At 35.9% G+C, this 17,953-nt stretch overlaps 2 protein-coding genes across 5 annotated transcripts; one reads left to right on the top strand and one right to left on the bottom strand.

The window, feature by feature from the left end:
- Positions 1-3,258: 3,258 nt before the first annotated feature.
- Positions 3,259-17,550, top strand: LOC145574631 (E3 ubiquitin-protein ligase JMJ24-like). Of its 4 annotated transcripts, none has more exons than XM_081632463.1 (7): positions 3,259-3,970; positions 8,751-8,928; positions 9,901-9,986; positions 10,709-10,828; positions 10,947-11,008; positions 11,203-11,283; positions 16,937-17,550. In XM_081632463.1, exons 2-7 carry the CDS (start codon positions 8,778-8,780, stop codon positions 16,974-16,976), a joined length of 540 nt encoding a protein of 179 aa, XP_081488589.1. In that variant the 5' UTR covers positions 3,259-3,970; positions 8,751-8,777; the 3' UTR covers positions 16,977-17,550. The 4 variants fall into 4 exon arrangements, with proteins under 4 accessions (XP_081488589.1, XP_081488590.1, XP_081488591.1 ...); XM_081632464.1 differs by having other exon boundaries at positions 11,203-11,308; XM_081632465.1 differs by having other exon boundaries at positions 11,203-11,324.
- On the bottom strand, positions 16,339-17,232 carry LOC145574630 (psbP domain-containing protein 7, chloroplastic-like). Its single transcript, XM_081632462.1, has 2 exons — positions 16,911-17,232; positions 16,339-16,796 (listed from the first exon to the last, which is right to left on the bottom strand). Exons 1-2 carry the CDS (start codon positions 17,230-17,232, stop codon positions 16,576-16,578), a joined length of 543 nt encoding a protein of 180 aa, XP_081488588.1. The 3' UTR covers positions 16,339-16,575.
- Positions 17,551-17,953: the final 403 nt, after the last annotated feature.

The following is a 17,953-nucleotide window of genomic DNA, read 5'->3' as shown; positions in this document are numbered from 1 at the left end:
TCCCATCCTTCGTACATTATGAAACTGTTTACAAAACCATAAGTACGGTGGACATGTAAAAAAAATAAGAATTATGACAATTGAGTTTGCTTCGTACATTATGAAACTGTTTACAAAACCATAAGTGCGGTGGACATGTAAAAAAAATAAGAATTATGACAATTGAGTTTGCTTAAACATTACCTATGTAACAAGTCGAGTTAATAGACACACCAAATCTGAAGATATGGTCCTTCAATTGAGATCAGAGGAGAGCCAAATCAGCTAAATCAGCTAACAAACAACACAATAAAAACATGTACAAAATAATTAGCAAGGTTACCTACCAATTTAATGAACCGACATCACGAGCAGAAATAACATGACAGAGGTGAGGTTCTTCAGCACATGGCAATTGAGTATTGGAATTGCTTAGATTTGAAGACACAAGGCCTGCTTTAGAGGTCGATCGACAACAACGTTTATTCCACTTTACTTGATTTGGAATTGAGTTCTTTGGAGCACCACGCCTCCGCCTCGTGTTATAGTCATAGCCGAGAGGTTGAACAAACTCATGAACAAAACCCTAACATGGATATAAACAATATACAACTCCATTATTATAACCAGAATAAAGGTGGAACAATATAAAAACTAGGTCACAAACAATCATTAATATACCTTAGTCATAGACGAAGGGCCATTACTATCCCTAGCATCCTTGGGATGATTCTCGCCATATGCTACATCTAAACTCTATAAAAATTAACACACATAATCACAATTCATTATTGTTAACACAACCATAGTAATCCTTTAACTGAAATTGTACACTAACCCCTAACTTTCCATAATCACCTCCGCTTGCAAACCGATCACGCTTAATAGCAACACCAATCTTGTTCATGTTCCACACCTTAAATCTAGGAAATTCACCCCATTGCACAGGAAACTGGTTTAACTTGTCAAGATAAAATACCTATCACAACCATCAAATATTAAATATCAATAAAAATTGCATCAGAACAAAACAAAACATAAATTGGCTTGTTTTGAAATTTTAATTATAAACCGCAGCAAATATTGTACAACCACCACATCCGCCGGCTACACTAGTGGAGTAAAAACGCCGTGCAAAATGGGAAACACTCTCCATCAACTTATTCAACACCAACTCACACCAATTGTAACAGGAAGCATTCATTGCACAGGTAATAGCAGGAAACAAATCACAGGCCAACCTTGGAGACTGTGTTGGACATAACACCATTTCAAGTGATAACAACAAGAATAATGTCTTAAATTCCTCCTCCTCACGTGCCTCCCATTTTCCCTCCACCCGTTCCATAATCTTGGAATTCATAGGTATGCCTATAGATGTATAGACCCTTCCGGCAAACTTCTTTGACCTAGTCTTAGATGGTTGACCATATTTTTCCTGGATGCTAATAACCTTATCATGCAACATAGGTGACATCGATTTACTAGTCGGGACAGTTATGCCCCCATTAGGAATGCCTAATACCCAATGCACTTGGTTAGCAGCTAGCCTAAATTGTTTGCCATCCGGAGCAATAAGCACCTTATTCACAGGATCAATACGAGTCATTATCCAATACCCTAACTGTCGAGGCAAGTGTATGTTAGTTGGAATAGTCAATAACCCACCTAACCCTATTTCATTAACCCAATGAGTTCTTCTCTCATCGAATGTGTGGCATATTCTAGAAAAGGTCACAATACGGCAGTTCATATTTGGAGGCTGCAATTCAAATGGGAGCGAACACAAAATTATAACAAACACACTCATTTATACAAATGCATTTGATCTTCAAAATAGCATAAAACATACTCATCAATATAGTGACACATACCCTACCAAACAATTCCCCTTGCTTCTTGATTACCTCACCCTTTCTCTTAACTTGACCGCCTAGGCTAATAAGATCATCCTTCACAAAAACAACATAATTAAGATAAATTCAATATTTCAATACAATACAACGCTCCTTATAAATCCTTACCACAAAAAGTTCAATTGGTAGTACTTTCCCCCATAGATCTGCTAATCCATTTTTGCCCTGTTAACATTATAATTGATCGATTATGTACATAGTTCCTACACTGCTAAATTGATCAAAGTCAATACAACAGAAATTTATTTCTAATTTACCTTTGATGACATCCCTCTTCCATGTTTGACAGAGCACATTATCTCCAATAATTGAGAAAAAACTTACTGCAAACACCTATATATGGCATCCATATTTGACATAGCACATTATCAATCGATATTATCAATCAACGTGCAGCATTGAATAAAGGCAACAATTTAAACATAAAAAGTATAATTGTTTATCAACAAGTTGTCCAAGTTGAATCAACATGCAGCTAAGGGCAAAATTGAATACAAAACAGTTCAATATGGAATTAAAAGGGCAAAATTGAATACAAAACATTTCAATATGGAATTAAACCACATAATAGCATAACACATACTTACAATGTTACGAATTGAACAATCAATTCCGACAAAACTCGATCAATTCCGACAGAACTCGATCAATTCCGACTGAAGTCGATCAATTCCGACATACAGAACTCAGCTCAGCCGACGATACTCAGATCATCCACTCAGCCGACGATACTCAGATCATCCACTCAAGTTGTCGTAATTCGCCCATTCGAACTCAGAATTTCGCCTTCTCTCTCTCCTAGGGCTTGTCTTCGTTTAACAGTCGTTAGTGAGTATGCTTGACCGTTAGTCAAACTTTAGAAGTCAATCTCCTCTATTATTGCCGTGAACTTATGTAATTACAAGTTCAGCCCTGCACTTTATTTTTCATGACACTTTTACCCCTGTGAGAAACATTATTTGTTTCGCACGGAGCTGAACTTGTATTTCGGGCTTTATTATTTAGTCAATAAATAGACCCTTTTAAAGCCTTTGAAGTAGGAAACAAAAAGGAATTTCACTTTTGAGTAGGGTAAGAAAAAGAACCTTTTTTATGTTGGGGGAGGGGGTGCTTTATTATACTACCTCCGTTTCAAGTTTTTTGCAACTTTTGCCAAAAACATCCGCTACACATTTATTGCAACTTTCCAACTTTTTCCATTTTTAGTAAGTTTTTTTTAAATGAAATGACATATATACCCTTACTTAGAATTTAATAACCCCAATTAGAATTTAAACCGTAAACTTATGAAATTACTAATCTAACATTATTTATCTAACAATTCCCACCAAATCTAATTCTTTATTCCAATTCCCAACTAACTCATTAATTCATCAAGCCTTCAATTGCTATTTCCAGAAATTGAACCCTAACTCTACTTGTTCTTCATCTTCCTTGTTTCTCTCTCTTCGTTTCCTTGTTTCTCTCTCTTCAAAAACGAGCAGATCTTCCTTGTTTCTCTCTCTTCAAAAACCAGCAGATCTTCCTTGTTCACTCAGTCACTCTTTCTCTCTCGAGCCTCCTTGTTCATCCGTTTCTCTGGAAAAATTGAGTAGATCTGCGTGTTTGAGTCCCACAAAAATGATAGATTACGAGCCTCTTGCATATGCTATTTTCGTAAGGATGAAAAGGAGGTTGAGTTGCTTGATGCTATATACGATGCGCTGGAAGATGGGTTTTTGTGGGCTAGAAGATACTACAATTCTGGGAAGTTCGGTGATGTTTTGAGCGAAAATTCCCTCACCGCTGTGGGTAAAGTTCTCAGATCTATTGATGCTGAAGAAGAGGAGAAGAGAAAAAAAAAAGAGGGTTTTGGAAGAAACGATACCCACGAGCAGTGAAAGGGCGAAAAAACAAAGATCTGATGTAGAGGATGAGGGGGAAAACGTTCTTCCTACTGCTGCTCCGAATGAGGGGAAAAATGACCCTGTTGCTGCTTTGAATGAGGGAAAAATGACCCTGTTGCTGCTTTGAATGAGGGGGGAAATGATCCCAGTGCTGCTGCTCCGAAAGAGGGGTTAATTGACCCTCCATTGGTGACGATTTCTGAATCCCTTTTTTATATTGATTATTTTTTACCGTAATTGTTAATTGTTAGGGCATTGTGAAATTGAGTCCCTGGTTATATGTTAATTGTTGGTTACATTGAGAAGGAGATTTGTATGTGCTTGATTGGTTGCCAGTAACAGTAGTTGCTGGCCAGGGGGTGTGAATTTTGTTGTTGATATGATTTTTTGGACTCAGTTTGTTATTGCTTTTGTGTTTAACATTAATTTTGTTGCTTTGGTGATTGAGTTTGTTGTTGCTTTGGTGAATGAGTTTGTTGTTGCTTTTGGTATTGTTACTTCCTGTGCTTTGTGAGCACATACGTGCTTTGTGTTCTAATGGGAAGTGTTGAATTTTGGTTGTAATGGGCAACAGCGGCGAATTTTATACATACGTGCTTGGTGATTGAATTTTGGTTGTAATGGTTAATTTATACATACGTGCTTGGTGGTTGAATTTAGGTTGTATAATGGGAAGTGCTTAACCAAAATTCGACTTTTTTTTTAGTTGATTGTATAATGGGAAGTGTTAAATTATGTAACGAAGAAAAAAAAAAGTGTTAATTGTTGAGTTGAATAATGTTACAATTGCAATTAATTTTGTAGAATCTTGATACATAATTGTCATACTATTTGATTTTAAGCTGATTAATAATAATGAATTAATTAATGATAATGAAATGGTGTTAATAGTTTTTGCTTGCATTGATTGGTAAAGAATTGGGTGGTTTCAATTTTGACGGCGAAATTGGATTGAGGAAATTATTGTTCATCTAATGTTTTGTAGCTTGTGATCCGATTGTTAGGGTTATAATAGATGTAATTATTAATAGACTCTTAATAGTTAAATTTTGGGTTGCAATGGTTAATTACTTAATTGACTTGGTTAATTAGATCTTGGTTTCATTGGGATTATGTTCGCGCTTCAATGATTTGTTCGTTCGTCTTTGTATGAATCACGATTGCTATGTCCTTGAATGCCTGATCAGTTGATCATTAGCAATGGTTTACAAGTTGCAACACTTGTAAGGTGTACGAGTCAATGACCTCAATGTGTGTTTGCCGTCTAATTTTGCTTGCTTGAACAAGCTAAAGATCAGTTCAAAGCTCACTTCCACGATCTCGTCAATCCGATCTTGTATTACATTTGTTCAATCTCTAGTCTTGTCTTAACTCTATTTGATCTTGAGGAAGTTTACTATGACTTGTTTTTGTTCATCCTCTAGCTGGGATTTAACAGTTAGTTACTTAAGAGAGGGGATCAAATAAGTATGATTTTGTTGCACAAAGGCTTGTGAGTTTACTGTATTGATCTTGCCTTAAAATCCTTACAATCTCAGCTTCTTGGTGGAATAAGCAGTTGCTATTCTTGTAGTGATCAAGATTTAACATTTTAAGCTTGTAATTGAACATAACAATCATTCTAATGCAACATCTGTAATAAAACATGCTAATTTGTGTCAAGTATTCGATATAACTTGTATCCATTTACAGAATAATTGTTTAGTTATGACTCTTATAAGTAGGCACAATCTACTTTGAGTGCCTTTTAATCACTAATACAATCCAATTTTATTCTGAAATGGCCAAATCCCAACCGATTATGTAGTGTAATCGGAAACTATTGGTGTGAATTTTGTTGTTGATATGATTTAGTGAACTCAGTTTGTTGTTGCTTTGGTGATTGAGTTTGTTGTTTCTTTGGTGATTGAGTTTGTTGTTGCTTCTGGTATTATTACTCCCTGTGCTTTGTGCTTTGTAAGCACATACGTGCTTTAATTTGTGAGTCCCTTTGAGTCCCTGTTGGGGTTATGGTGGTTGATGGATGATGACAATACTAAATGTTTGTATTTGGTCTCGATGAAAAGTCTTTGAGGGACCATGTCTTAAACATGCTAAGTGAGTCCCTTTGTTGTGGTCTGTTTTTGCAACATAGAGTCCCTAAGATCTCAATGATTCAATTTGAGAGATCATTCTTGTTACTAAATCTAAATGATGAGGGGACTCATCTGATCTTGAAATGTCTTGTTTGATTTGCTCCAATTTTAACATTGTTGAGGTAACAAATAGGATTTCATTTCTTGTGATTAAATTGTAATCTCTCTGATGGATTTAAGATGTCACTCAAGATTGATTCAATACGCACATAAACCTGTAAACCGTTTTCTTATGATTAGAATGTGCTAGAATGTCATTCATGTTCAAATTCAAAATGCTCTTTTTCATTACATAACATTCAATTAGCACAAATGACACAATTATCTGACCATGGCTATCACTAAGTGACTAACTGCACTTAAGATTCAAAACATATCCAAACCACTAAAAAAAAAAAAAAAAAAAAAAAATAGATGAACAAAATGACATAATTATCTGACCATGGATATTACTACATGACTGACTGCCTTTTAGATTGATTACATAATATCCAAACCACTTAAAAAAAATAAAAAATAAATAAAAAAAAACAGATGCACAAAATACCTTTGTTTACACACATAACCAAATCATATTTGAGTCCCTCTCGTATGCTTAAGCCAAAAATGGTTATGTGTGGCAGTCTTTGCTTGGTCGGTTCTTGCTTAAATGCTTAATCAGCATCCACTTCTTAGTTTGTTTCCTCTGGATCTGCTACTATTAGCCTCTCATTAAGGTACTTCACAACTTCCTCCACTAACTCTTTCTCCACCTCCAAATTATCAGGCAACAATCCCAAATTTTCAAGTCTTTTTTTGCCTTTATGAGGAGGGGGTAGTTGTTACCTCCTTGTTTTCCTAATATCTCAATCATACAAGCCTGTAAAGTCAACCAACTGTTTCTGTTTACGTGAGGTTCAAACCACTCATATGCCTCTTCAACCCTTTCTATTAACTTAGTTAGGTTTTTTGGGAATGAATGATATTGGATGGATTAAATCGCGTTGAATAAGCCCAAATCTAGCACATTCAGGTCTGGGGATTGAGGAGGTTGATGTATGAATTGTATGTTGAATCCATCTTGAGTACACGCTGCAACAAACTCTTCATCTTTTGGTATTTGATGGGGTTTGGCGTTGTCCCACTGGATGAAGATGTTTTTGTCCATATCTGCTGGCCATTTTTGCTTGATTGTTGGTATGACTTTGTTGATAAGCATGTCCCTAATAACTTCCCTGTTAACATTCTGCAATGCCTTTGGTTCCAAAGTTCCTTTCTTCCTGTTCTTGCTGTTTTTTTTTTTTTTTTTTTTTTTTTGCTGTTTGATAGTAAACAAAGGGAAAAATCCCATACTTACCATCATGTGTTATCACCCCTTTATGGTTGTATATTGGCCTTGAAATCAAACCCATGAACATAGCCTTGATCTTATATCTTCTGGACACTTGGCATCTATATGGATTATCCTTTGTGGGAAGCAAGTAGAACCTTCTTGTCTCGCGGCATAAATAAAACCACTTTTCATCTATGTGTACTACATGTTGCATGTCATCAAAAGTTGGATTCGATTCTGGGGTAGTAGGAGGGTTGATGTGTGACAAAACCCACTTCAATCTTGCTATCTTGTGGGCTTCTGTTAAAGCTGGTTTGTTGTTGCTCATGTGGCATCTCAGCTTACCCCTCTTTTTCAGCCTTTGAATGGTGACATGGCTGATCTTTAAGTACCCAACGTAGCTTCTTTCAGTTGTCCTCAAGTGGAGGGGAACTAACTGCAACCATTCATCAGAGTACTCTTTTGGTTTTGGCCCGGTTTTGCCAATTGCCTTTGAACTGACATCAACCACCCCCCTATTGTCTTTGCTTGCATACATCATCCCAAAGTCTTGTTATTGTACTCTTGTGAACATCACACTCTCTAAAAAGTGATAATTTGAGGCCCCTTGGTAGCTTTCCATCTTGTTGCATTGCTAACATAGTGTCAATTAATGCCCTTTTTTTGTGGAGCTTTAAATGTGGTTTGCGTCTCTTGTTTGGTGGACTATGTTGTTCTTCATTTTCTGAGTGAATGATATGCTCTTCTTCCATTAAAATTTGCTCCAAATTGTAAAATTCCTCATCAAACATGTCTGCCATGTTGTGGTTTTTTTTTTTTTTTTTTTTTTTGGTTTTTTTGTTCTTTTCTTTCTTTAAATTTCAGTTTGAATGAGAGTAGAAGAAGAATTTTTTGGCTGCTAGAAGATTGTACACTGCTAGGACTTCATTATTATTATGTAGTGTACTGTGATTTTTTTTTAAGCTCTAGTAGTAGTGGATAAACATTAATTTTGAACCTTGGTAATTGTTGTTGTATAAATAGGGTATGACTTTGTGGGTAAAATTTAAAGTTAGCCATGCAAAAAAAAAACTGGCGGTTCCTTATTTTTTGGTTGAAAATTTCAGTACAATGCTTTTGGGGGGAAACTTTTACCCCCAAAAAGTTGGCAGATTTTATAAAGTTAATTTAAAAACTGGGACCCACATTCTCTCTCATACTTCTTAATCACATGCCCTCTCTTTACTTAATCTCCATTTCTCATATTTTGACTAGGAGTCCATGTCGACTCCAAAATTGCAAAAAACTTGAAACGGAGGTAGTATCATTTGAGTACAATGGCATTATTAAGATCATAAACAATTTTGATTCCATGGTTCATGTATGATTCTTATTTAAACTGATGTAAATAAAAAATAAACATAGAATATTTCAAGTTCAAGAGTATTCTTGATTCTGTCTCATCTTTTCGCTCTCCTTCAGCCTTTTGTGTTTGAGATGTTTCTTACTTTGGTAGTGGCAATGTTTCTTGATTTCCTTGCAGGTATACCTCTTGGTGCATTCTTGTGAAATGAAAGTCAAAGAAAACAATGCCAAGATACAGAAAGCTTGTGGGGAAAGTCAGGTGCAAGATTTTTCTGGATATCCATGCAGGGACTTAAATGAAGAAGTTCCAGTTAGTTTACCCATTGATGGAGATGATAGGGAAAATGTAAATAAGGGTAAGCTTGATATAAATTTAGATGAGCAAATAGAAGATACCGAATGCCAAAGATTTTTATAGTTAAGTTTCATGCTTTTGAGATGTGCATAGGACTGAGAACATCATTCATTTAGGAAAATCTGCCCATATTGTAATCACTCATCAGGGATTGGTCTTCATTTGTGTAAAAGTTAGATCCAGTCGGCTCAGAGTTTTGATAGAAAATTTCATTTAGATCTAGTCGGCTCAGGATGTTGATAGAAAATTTTGATACCCAGTGTGAAGTTCAGATTATTTCTGGTGTCAGGCACTCAGGCTGTCCATCTAGCTTCTTTCTGTGATCATTTTCACGCAGTTCTTCCTAGCTTGGCCCTTGTTGTATGCGTGATTGTGGCTCCTATATTTGTTTCTGCTTGATTTTTTTAGTGGACTTGTGATATCCTTTACTGTATCTCCTTGTATTCTCCATCATTTTTCTTATAGATTGCTAGATTTATATGAAATCCTTGGGTTCCAATTAATATTCAAATGATCTATCTATATTTCTACTCTAATGTAAACCATATGTGGCTTTCTTGAATTGAGTAACTTGTGGTCAATCTCATGCTCTTACAATAGCCTCCCCTCCCTCTTGCTGCAACCCATAACAACATTTTTTGCTACTTGCTTTTCTCTCTAGCTCAATGGTTCATAGGTTTATTTCACCTCTGTTGTTTTCGTACCTATGCCTTTTCTTAATTTCTTTTATTTCTCATGCTGTTCATTTGTTATGAGAGAATCTTTACTTATGTGCCTGGGTGTGATGGTGATTATGTTTTACCACTATGACTGGGCAAAAAAGAAATTTTGTGTTCTCTAGTCATTATACAACTGTACTTGTGGAACATATCTTTACGATATTCTGACCATAGCATGATTTACACAAATTCTCGATAATTTGGTGAACTAGTTAGGATGCAAATAAATAACTTGGTTAATAACATCTTTTTAGGGGTTGAACCATGGTCATTTGAACAACACTTAGGCCAAGCCGTGTTTGTACCTGCTGGATGTCCATTCCAAGTTAGAAATCTTCAGGTGAGTTCATTTGAATACTTTGGTACTAGTGGGAGATGCTGTGGTCATGTCAATACCTAATTTCATTCTTTCTTGCTGTTTATTTTGGACCTGATAAGTTGCTAGTTTCTACCTTTATCATGCTGGTATTTGCCTCATTGTTTATGGTTGATTTTTGTATCCTTTTATTTTTTATTTATTTTTTTTTAGAACAATGGTTGATTTTTGTATCCTGGTCCTGTCTTAAGCTACTTTTGTCAATGTGATTTATTTGACAATAATATCTGTCAAGTATGGATACTTGCTTATGCTTAAATGGAACATAATCCGATTTGTCTGCATTATCACTTGTCTTTTGTTTAAGCCTGTAGCAGCTTATGTCGTGTCTATACGTGTTTTCTTTAGCCAATAGCCAGACTTTATGTCCAAGACTTTTTATTTGGGAAGAGCAATGAAGTATATTTTAGAGTTAAATTTCATTAGGTGCTTATCATATTCCCCTTTCATGTCCATGAAAATTCAAACTATCTGTTTATGCTGCTATGCTTTAGTAACAGAATGATATTACACAGATTAGCAAATAATAAGTCCTAATAATCAGCAGAGGTGTATGAGTTCCAATGTTTGACCTTATTTTTTTTTTTTTTTTTTTTTTGACTTCCAATACTTGTGAGTTGCAAGATGATTTTGAGTTGTTATACTGACTGTGGGATGTTTGTGGTATTCATTTGGTGACTTTGCAGTCCACAGCTCAGTTGGGTCTCGATTTCTTGTCACCTGAGAGCTTAGAGCAGGCAGTGAAACTGGCAGAAGAAATTCGCTGTCTTTCAAATGATCATGCAACAAAGCTACAAATGGTAGAGGTAAAATATTCTTGATTTAGTTGCGAATAAATTTTGCTGTTATGTAATTGACAAGTAAGCCACTCTATGTCAGTGAAGGTTTCTGACTTGCATCTTCTTGTGCTCTCTGGTTGGAAAGATATCTCTATATGCAGCTAGTTCTGCAATCAAAGAGGTGCAGAAGCTGGTTCTTGACCCAAAGTAAGCGGGATCCTTAAATTTAAATTATATCGTGCTCTATTTTTTAATCTAGAAAGTGATTGCAACTGCGGTGAATTCATGTGGATAATTTACCTGTGACTCTGAAAGTAGCCATGCATGCTTTGTCTATGTTTAATTCAGAGCATGTGTGTAATTTACTAATTTGAACATAATTAGTTGTTATTTTGCTGCAGGCTTGGCCCGGAGCTTGTGTTTGAGGATCGTAATCTGACTGCAGTGGTTTCAGAGAATCCGGAGAGAATGAAAAAACAAAGGCAAGCTGTCTGTGCATGAACAAATGTATATTCACATCTTGGTAACTTGTGCTTCTTTCTGTTTGTATACATTCCAATTTAATTTGGTTATTGGTTTTTTTTTTTTTTTTTTTTTTCCTTGGATTAGTATGAACTGGCTGTTCCTTTTTAAATGTTTGAATGGGGAAGAAAAGAAAAGTGCATGCACAAAGTGAATTTATAGTCCCTGCATGACACAGAGGGTTTATACCTGTGTATAACCTATCCCAAAAAATGAATTTCGGCTATACCTGTTACTCTTTGTGTTCAGAAAAAAAAAAAAAAAATCATCCATCCATGGTATCAGAGAGCAAAGTTTGACTATTTTTACCCCTTTTTATTACAAGTATACATAAATTTTCAAGAGAAAAATTTTCGTATACACCCAGTTTACAATAATATTTTTGTACATCAAAGAATTCTAGGATAACATTTGGGGTAGCTTTTATCCGTCTTTGGAATCTGACATGATTTTAATGTAAATAGGCCATGGGATAAGTTTACAAGGTTAATATAATTACTTTCACTCACTTAGATTTGATTTTCAATCCTAAATAGAGCGACTTCATCCATAGAACATATTTAATTTTTATTTATATCAGGGTAACCTTTACTTGTATTGGGGTAACTTTTGATCATTTTCAGGCAACTTTATATCCAAAGTATTTAATGTACATTGGATTTTTAAAAAAGTTTGTATTGGAAATATATCCAATAATAACATGCCTAAATTACTCATCATATTAATTCTCAACAAAGTAAAGGTAAAAAATGGCAAACTTTGGCCGGCAAGACGGTAGAAATTTTTTCTTTATATATATATATATATATATATATATATATATATATATATATAGGGGGAGGCTCTCGTGAGAATTTTTCTTATATGAGAATTTTTCTTATGTGAGAACACTCTTTATGTTCTAAATTTTTACTCGTATGTTCCAAATTTTAAATCTAATGTTTTAAACTTTTTCTTAGGTGTTCTAAATTAAATCAAATGTTCTAATTTAGTATCCCACGAAGGTATGTAGACCTAGTTAAGGATATGTATCGGGATGTGTCAACAAATGTGAGGACATGCGGAGGGTTGACAAAAGATTTCCCTATTACAATCGGATTGCATCAAGGGTCTGCATTAAGCCCTTTTCTTTTTGCAACGGTTCTAGACGAATTAACTAGACCAATTCAAGATGAGGTTCCATGGTGTATGCTGTTCGCAGATGATATCGTTTTGGTGGATGAGACTAAGGATGGGGTTAATGTCAAGTTGGAGCAATGGAGGCAAAGGTTGGAATCTAGAGGGTTTAAGCTAAGTCGGAGTAAGACTGAATATTTGGTATGTCGTTTTGGCACTCAGAGGGGGACAAGCAATGAAGTGGTGAGTTTGGATGGAAAGGATTTGACCATGAGTGAATGTTTTAAGTACCTAGGGTCGATCATCCAGAAGAATGGTGACATTGATCAAGACGTGACCCACAGGATTAAGTCAGGGTGGCTTAAATGGAGAGCGGCCACGGGAGTGCTATGCGACCGCAGCATTCCCTTAAAGTTGAAGGGAAAATTCTACAGGACTGCCATAAGACCAGTGTTGCTCTATGGTACAGAATGTTGGGCTTCTAAGAAAGAGCATATTAAAAAGATGGAGGTTACGGAAATGCGCATGTTAAGGTGGATGTGTGGAAACACTTTAAGAGATAGAATCAGAAATGAGGTTATTCGCAAGAAAGTAGGTGTGGCGGGCATTGTAGATAAATTAAGGGAAAATCGTCTGCGTTGGTTTGGACATGTAAGACGGAGACCCGAGGGTGCACCGGTGCGAAGAGTGGAAGAGTGGGACCATGGAGGGATTAAACGAGGAAGAGGGAGACCAAAGATGACTTGGTTGGAAGGAGTGAGGAAGGATATGAAGTGCATGGATTTACGTGAGGATGAAGTTTTGGATCGTAAGGGATGGAGGAGAAAGATTTATGTTGATGACTACACGGAATAATCAAATTTGGTTCATGTTAGCCGACCCCACTTTTGGGATTAAGGCTTTGATTGATTGATTGATTGATTGATTGTTCTAATTTAGTACTCACATGTTCTAAATCATAAATTAGTTAAGTTTGATGTCATAAATTTTAAATAACTTATTCCAAAATTTTAATTTATATGTTCTAAATTTTAAAACGTGTGTTTAAAGATTTTTAATTATATGTTCCAGATTTTAAAGCGTATGTTCTATTTTTTACACGTATGTTCTAAATTCTTTAGTCACACTTTCTATATTCTATATCAATATGTTCTAAATTTTTATTCACATGTTCATAATCTTAAATCAGATGTTCTACATTTTACTCATATGTTTAAAATTTCATAAAGCAAATTTTATAAATTTTTAATCACTTGTTCTAATTCTTAAATCAGATGTTCTAAACATATTACTTACACAAATGTTCTAAATTATTACTCATATGTTCAGAATTTTAATTTGAGTCATATGTTCTAAATTTTAACTCGCATGTTCTAAATTTTTACTTACATGTTCTAAATTTTAAATCAGTTCTCATATAAGTATGAATTCTCACATATGGACCTATTCTCACCAGATCCCTCCCCTATATATATATATATATATATATATATATATATATATATATATATATATATATATATACTTACTTTGTATAACTTTATTAGATTACCTCAAGTTTAGGATTTTTCAACTCTTTTTATATAATTTTGGATGAATTAGAAATAATAATTCCAACTTTCATCAATTTGGGTAGAATAATCCCAACTTTGGATTATACTGGAATAATCCTAACTTTGGGGGGTCTTCTTTTTCTTCAATCCCTAATCGGTCAACAAAAGTCAATGACTTATTATATCAGGTCACTTGACACGTGTCAAGCCCTGATTGGTTCAAAAATAAAAAAAAATAAAAAATCAGAAAAACCCAGCAACCTCCTCTCCTCCACCGTCCCACCCTAACCTCCGCCACCACTCCCTCGCCGACTGTCGATCTTCGCACGCCGGAGCACCACTCTTCGCATGCCGGACCGTCACTATCCCCCTTCCCCGAAATCCCCTCTAACCCCCTCTTGAAACCACCACAAAAACCCCTAAAAACTTCTCCTCCACCACGAAACACCAACGGCTAGGGTTTTCGATGGTGGGGGAAGGGTGTTTGGGGGTTTTCGGGAGTTGGGGTGAGTTTTAAAGAGAGTTTCGAGTTGTGGTGGTGGCTGGAAAAGGAATTTTGAGTGGTGGTGGCGGCTGGAAAACGAGTAATTTCGAGTGGTGGTTGCCGGCGGTAAAAGAGGGGGGAAGGTTGTTCGCATCACCGGCGTTGGGGGAGGGGGGAAATCGGCGTTGGGGGAGGGGAGGAATCGGCGCAGGGGAAGGGAGAGTAGCACAGCCGCCGCCGGCAAGATTCGAGTGGCCGGATTCTGGGTTGGCCGGTGTTTTTGTTTTTTTTTTAAAAAAAATTTTGTTTGTTTTTTTTTTTTGTTTTTATATTTTTAAACCAATTATCTCGTGACACATGTCACTTTTTTAAAAAAAATAAATAAATAAGTAACCCATTCAACCGGTAACCGGTATTTGGGATTGAAGAAAAAGAAGACCCCTAAAGTTCGGATTATTCCAGTGTAATCTAAAGTTGGGATTATTCTATCAAAATTGATGAAAGTTGGGATTATTATTTCTAATTTTTCTTCAAATATATTTAGACTTATATGCGGTGTGTAAAATTTCATGTGCAAAACCATAATCCTATAAACAGTATATGTTATATTATAAAGATTAAAAATAGATGCTTTATAGAATGTACTTTCTTAGATACACCCAGGCATGTACCCGTGGGGCTATAGCCTAGTATCCATTAAAAGAAAACTGTAAAACCCTTCCTGCTTAATTGTATAAACAAGGGAAGAAAGTATGGACTCCTGGTTCTGCTCTTGCACTCATGTCTGTAATTGCTAAAAATTTAATATATCTGAAGTTTGAGCCATAAGATTGTTTACAAATTTTTCCGTACAGCATAACTCGTGATTTACTGCTTCACAAGTGTGTTAATTGACATGGGTTTTTATGGCTGTCTTTAGAAGAATTGCTTACACTGGGACATTGGGTAAATGAAAATTGTGGAAGCTAATATGTTAACGTGTTAGCTTCTAACATGTTTTAAAAGGGTCACTTCTTGAATGGATCCTCATTTTAGACATTTAGCAGAATGATGTTTTGCATGATTATTGCCCTTTTTTTAATTTAAGATAGATTGAAAATAAAATTCACTAGGTTCCTTTTTCCTTCTCAAATTTATGACTATCGTGAGAGAATGCTGAAGGGCAGCACTGTGGCATTGCTTATCAGGATACCAGGATACATATGTATTAAATACCATATAAAATCCTTAGTAAAGCCTAGCAAAATGATTCTGAATTCTGTACACTTCGTCTTTCATACTCCGTAGTACCTTCTTGTCTGACTGTAAATGTAGCTAGATAAGTTTCTTAAACCACATGAATTTGTTACTTGATCTTTGGTTCTTTATTGTACATACACATGCTTCCATGCATATGTTATGAAGTTAGACTAAACGAGGCAGCAATTTTGTAGAAGTCTTCTTTCACTTTTTGCCATGCTGATTCTGGAGCTTGTGCGTTGAGTGTGTATAACCTTCCATTTTGGGCACAACATACAGTCACATTATGGCGCTGAAACGAGGAGCTTTCAACCCTAAATTCTAATTCATAATAATTTACGTCTTTCAGAGAATCGCCTCTCAGGTTTGATCTCAGCAATGTAGCCTTCACATCTGGACGGCGTGTGGGAGCAGTTATTGTTCTGATAACAGCTTCTCCTACCTCTTTTGGTCCTCTAAATGCTTCGATCCTGTGAACAAAATACGATTCAAAAACCAAAATAGTTCCTTATTGGTGTAGAGGTGCTATTGTGCTAATATAATTCACTTTGAATTTTGTTTATTTGACTAAAAAATTTAAATGTTCCTATTACAGTAAATGTTGAACTGTTGATTGTTACAGCTAACATCAGAGAAATCAGTTGTAGTAGTTTAAGATAGGTGAAGGATCAAAAAACATAGTTGATGATGCGCTAAGATCAGCACGGGTACATGTACGGCTTGTGCCATTGGTTTACAATGTGCTTTAGATATATTTTGTTTAACTAGTGTGTTTTCTTTATCCTTAGTACTGAGTCGCTAGAGTGTAGAGTACCTCAGGGGTGGAGGGTTGAGACTAATAGACCATGCTTCGAACTTAATTACCTGAAATCTGGAGAGACTGGTGAAACAATGACGCTGACGGTAAGCTCACCAGTCGAGCCAGGAGGACCAAAGGCGACGACTGGTTCATTCACATTCCTTTTGCTACGTTTATCAGAATTGAGTGGAGGGGGATCGAGTGACCTCTCCTGTTCTGCCCGTTCTGCTGCTCGATAGAATAATGTTTGGTCCGCCACCCATGTAGCTGGATAGATGAACTCTGTATTTGTCCAGAAAAAAACATTCAACATTTAATCTGACAGCTATTTGAATTCATGCTCTATAGTGGCTTCAAATAATATATAGATTGCATGTATGATATGAACTTACTAACCAAATCCTTCATCTGGCTGAATGCAGCGACTATATCCTCCTATTGGATAAAGAACATCTAGCTTGAGATTACGCCCTGTATCCGGTGAAAGTCCGAGGAGGAAGCTTGTGATCCCCCCGAAATTAGCACCAATAGCTACAAAAGAGGCTGACCCAGTGCCTATCACAAGCCGTCGTTGAAATGCCGATGCGAGTGGTGCAAATTGCTTGGCGGGTGAATACTGGGTGCCCCTCCCTTTCTTGTCACCGGATGATTGAGTAAGATATATTCGGTTCCGGTTGGATGGTATTGTAAGGTAATGGTAGGGTTGCTGTAATGCCATTCTAACTTCTAAGATCTCTATGACTGGAATGTGTATTTACTGCTCTAAATTAAATGAGTTCCGATGAAAATGATGCAACAAATCGCATTGAGAAAGTGCGGATGTTGATACACATACATTCAATGTATGTAGAGCCCACATACATTCCCAATTAGGTGATGTCACATAAGCTTGAGCCAAAAAAAGAAGAGGGAATATTAGGGGGGAAATTTTCACCCTCAATGGCGCTAAGGAGTAACTTAAGCGGGAAAAATGGGTGGCGAAAATTCTTGGCACCTAACCACATTTAATGCACAATGAATTTTTGTTTTTTTTTTCTTTCTGAAATTTCTATTACTTTATCATTGATGGTATCACAACCATTATACAGGTTAATATGAAAAGGACGTCGGAGAAGATGAACAGCGTCGGTGAAGATTACGGAATCCAACGCCGACAATTATTTCTCAGATGAAGTTATCATAATTTTCTATTCGCGAGCATATTTACTGGACAAACAAATTCGATTTTGGACAATCAACAATCCACCATGATCGATTTATTTCTAACATTTCTTTAATTTAATTAAATAAATTTCACTGCACTTATCTATCTCGCTTTTCCAATTAAACAATTGATGGTGAACGGCTAATTAAATTCCAGTATATGATATCAATTTAGATAAAATATACATTATATTGAAATAATGTCATTCATTTCTCGTATTAAGATTTCTACTAAT

The sequence above is a fragment of the Chenopodium album genome, chromosome 13 (assembly GCF_948465745.1).
Source record: "Chenopodium album chromosome 13, dcCheAlbu1.1, whole genome shotgun sequence".
Classification (NCBI taxonomy): Eukaryota; Viridiplantae; Streptophyta; class Magnoliopsida; order Caryophyllales; family Amaranthaceae; genus Chenopodium; species Chenopodium album.
This window is presented reverse-complemented; position numbering and strand designations above follow the sequence as displayed.

Excerpts from the sequence above, each read along its gene's own strand:
- LOC145574631 (XM_081632463.1), top strand. The coding sequence starts at position 8,778 with ATGAAAGTCAAAGAAAACAATGCCAAGATACAGAAAGCTTGTGGGGAA. Across the intron at positions 9,987-10,708 it reads TCCAAGTTAGAAATCTTCAG|TCCACAGCTCAGTTGGGTCT; the intron begins GTGAGTTCATTT and ends GTGACTTTGCAG. Across the intron at positions 11,009-11,202 it reads AAGCTGGTTCTTGACCCAAA|GCTTGGCCCGGAGCTTGTGT; the intron begins GTAAGCGGGATC and ends ATTTTGCTGCAG.
- LOC145574630 (XM_081632462.1), bottom strand. The coding sequence starts at position 17,232 with ATGGCATTACAGCAACCCTACCATTACCTTACAATACCATCCAACCGG. Across the intron at positions 16,797-16,910 it reads TCAGCCAGATGAAGGATTTG|AGTTCATCTATCCAGCTACA; the intron begins GTTAGTAAGTTC and ends GGACAAATACAG.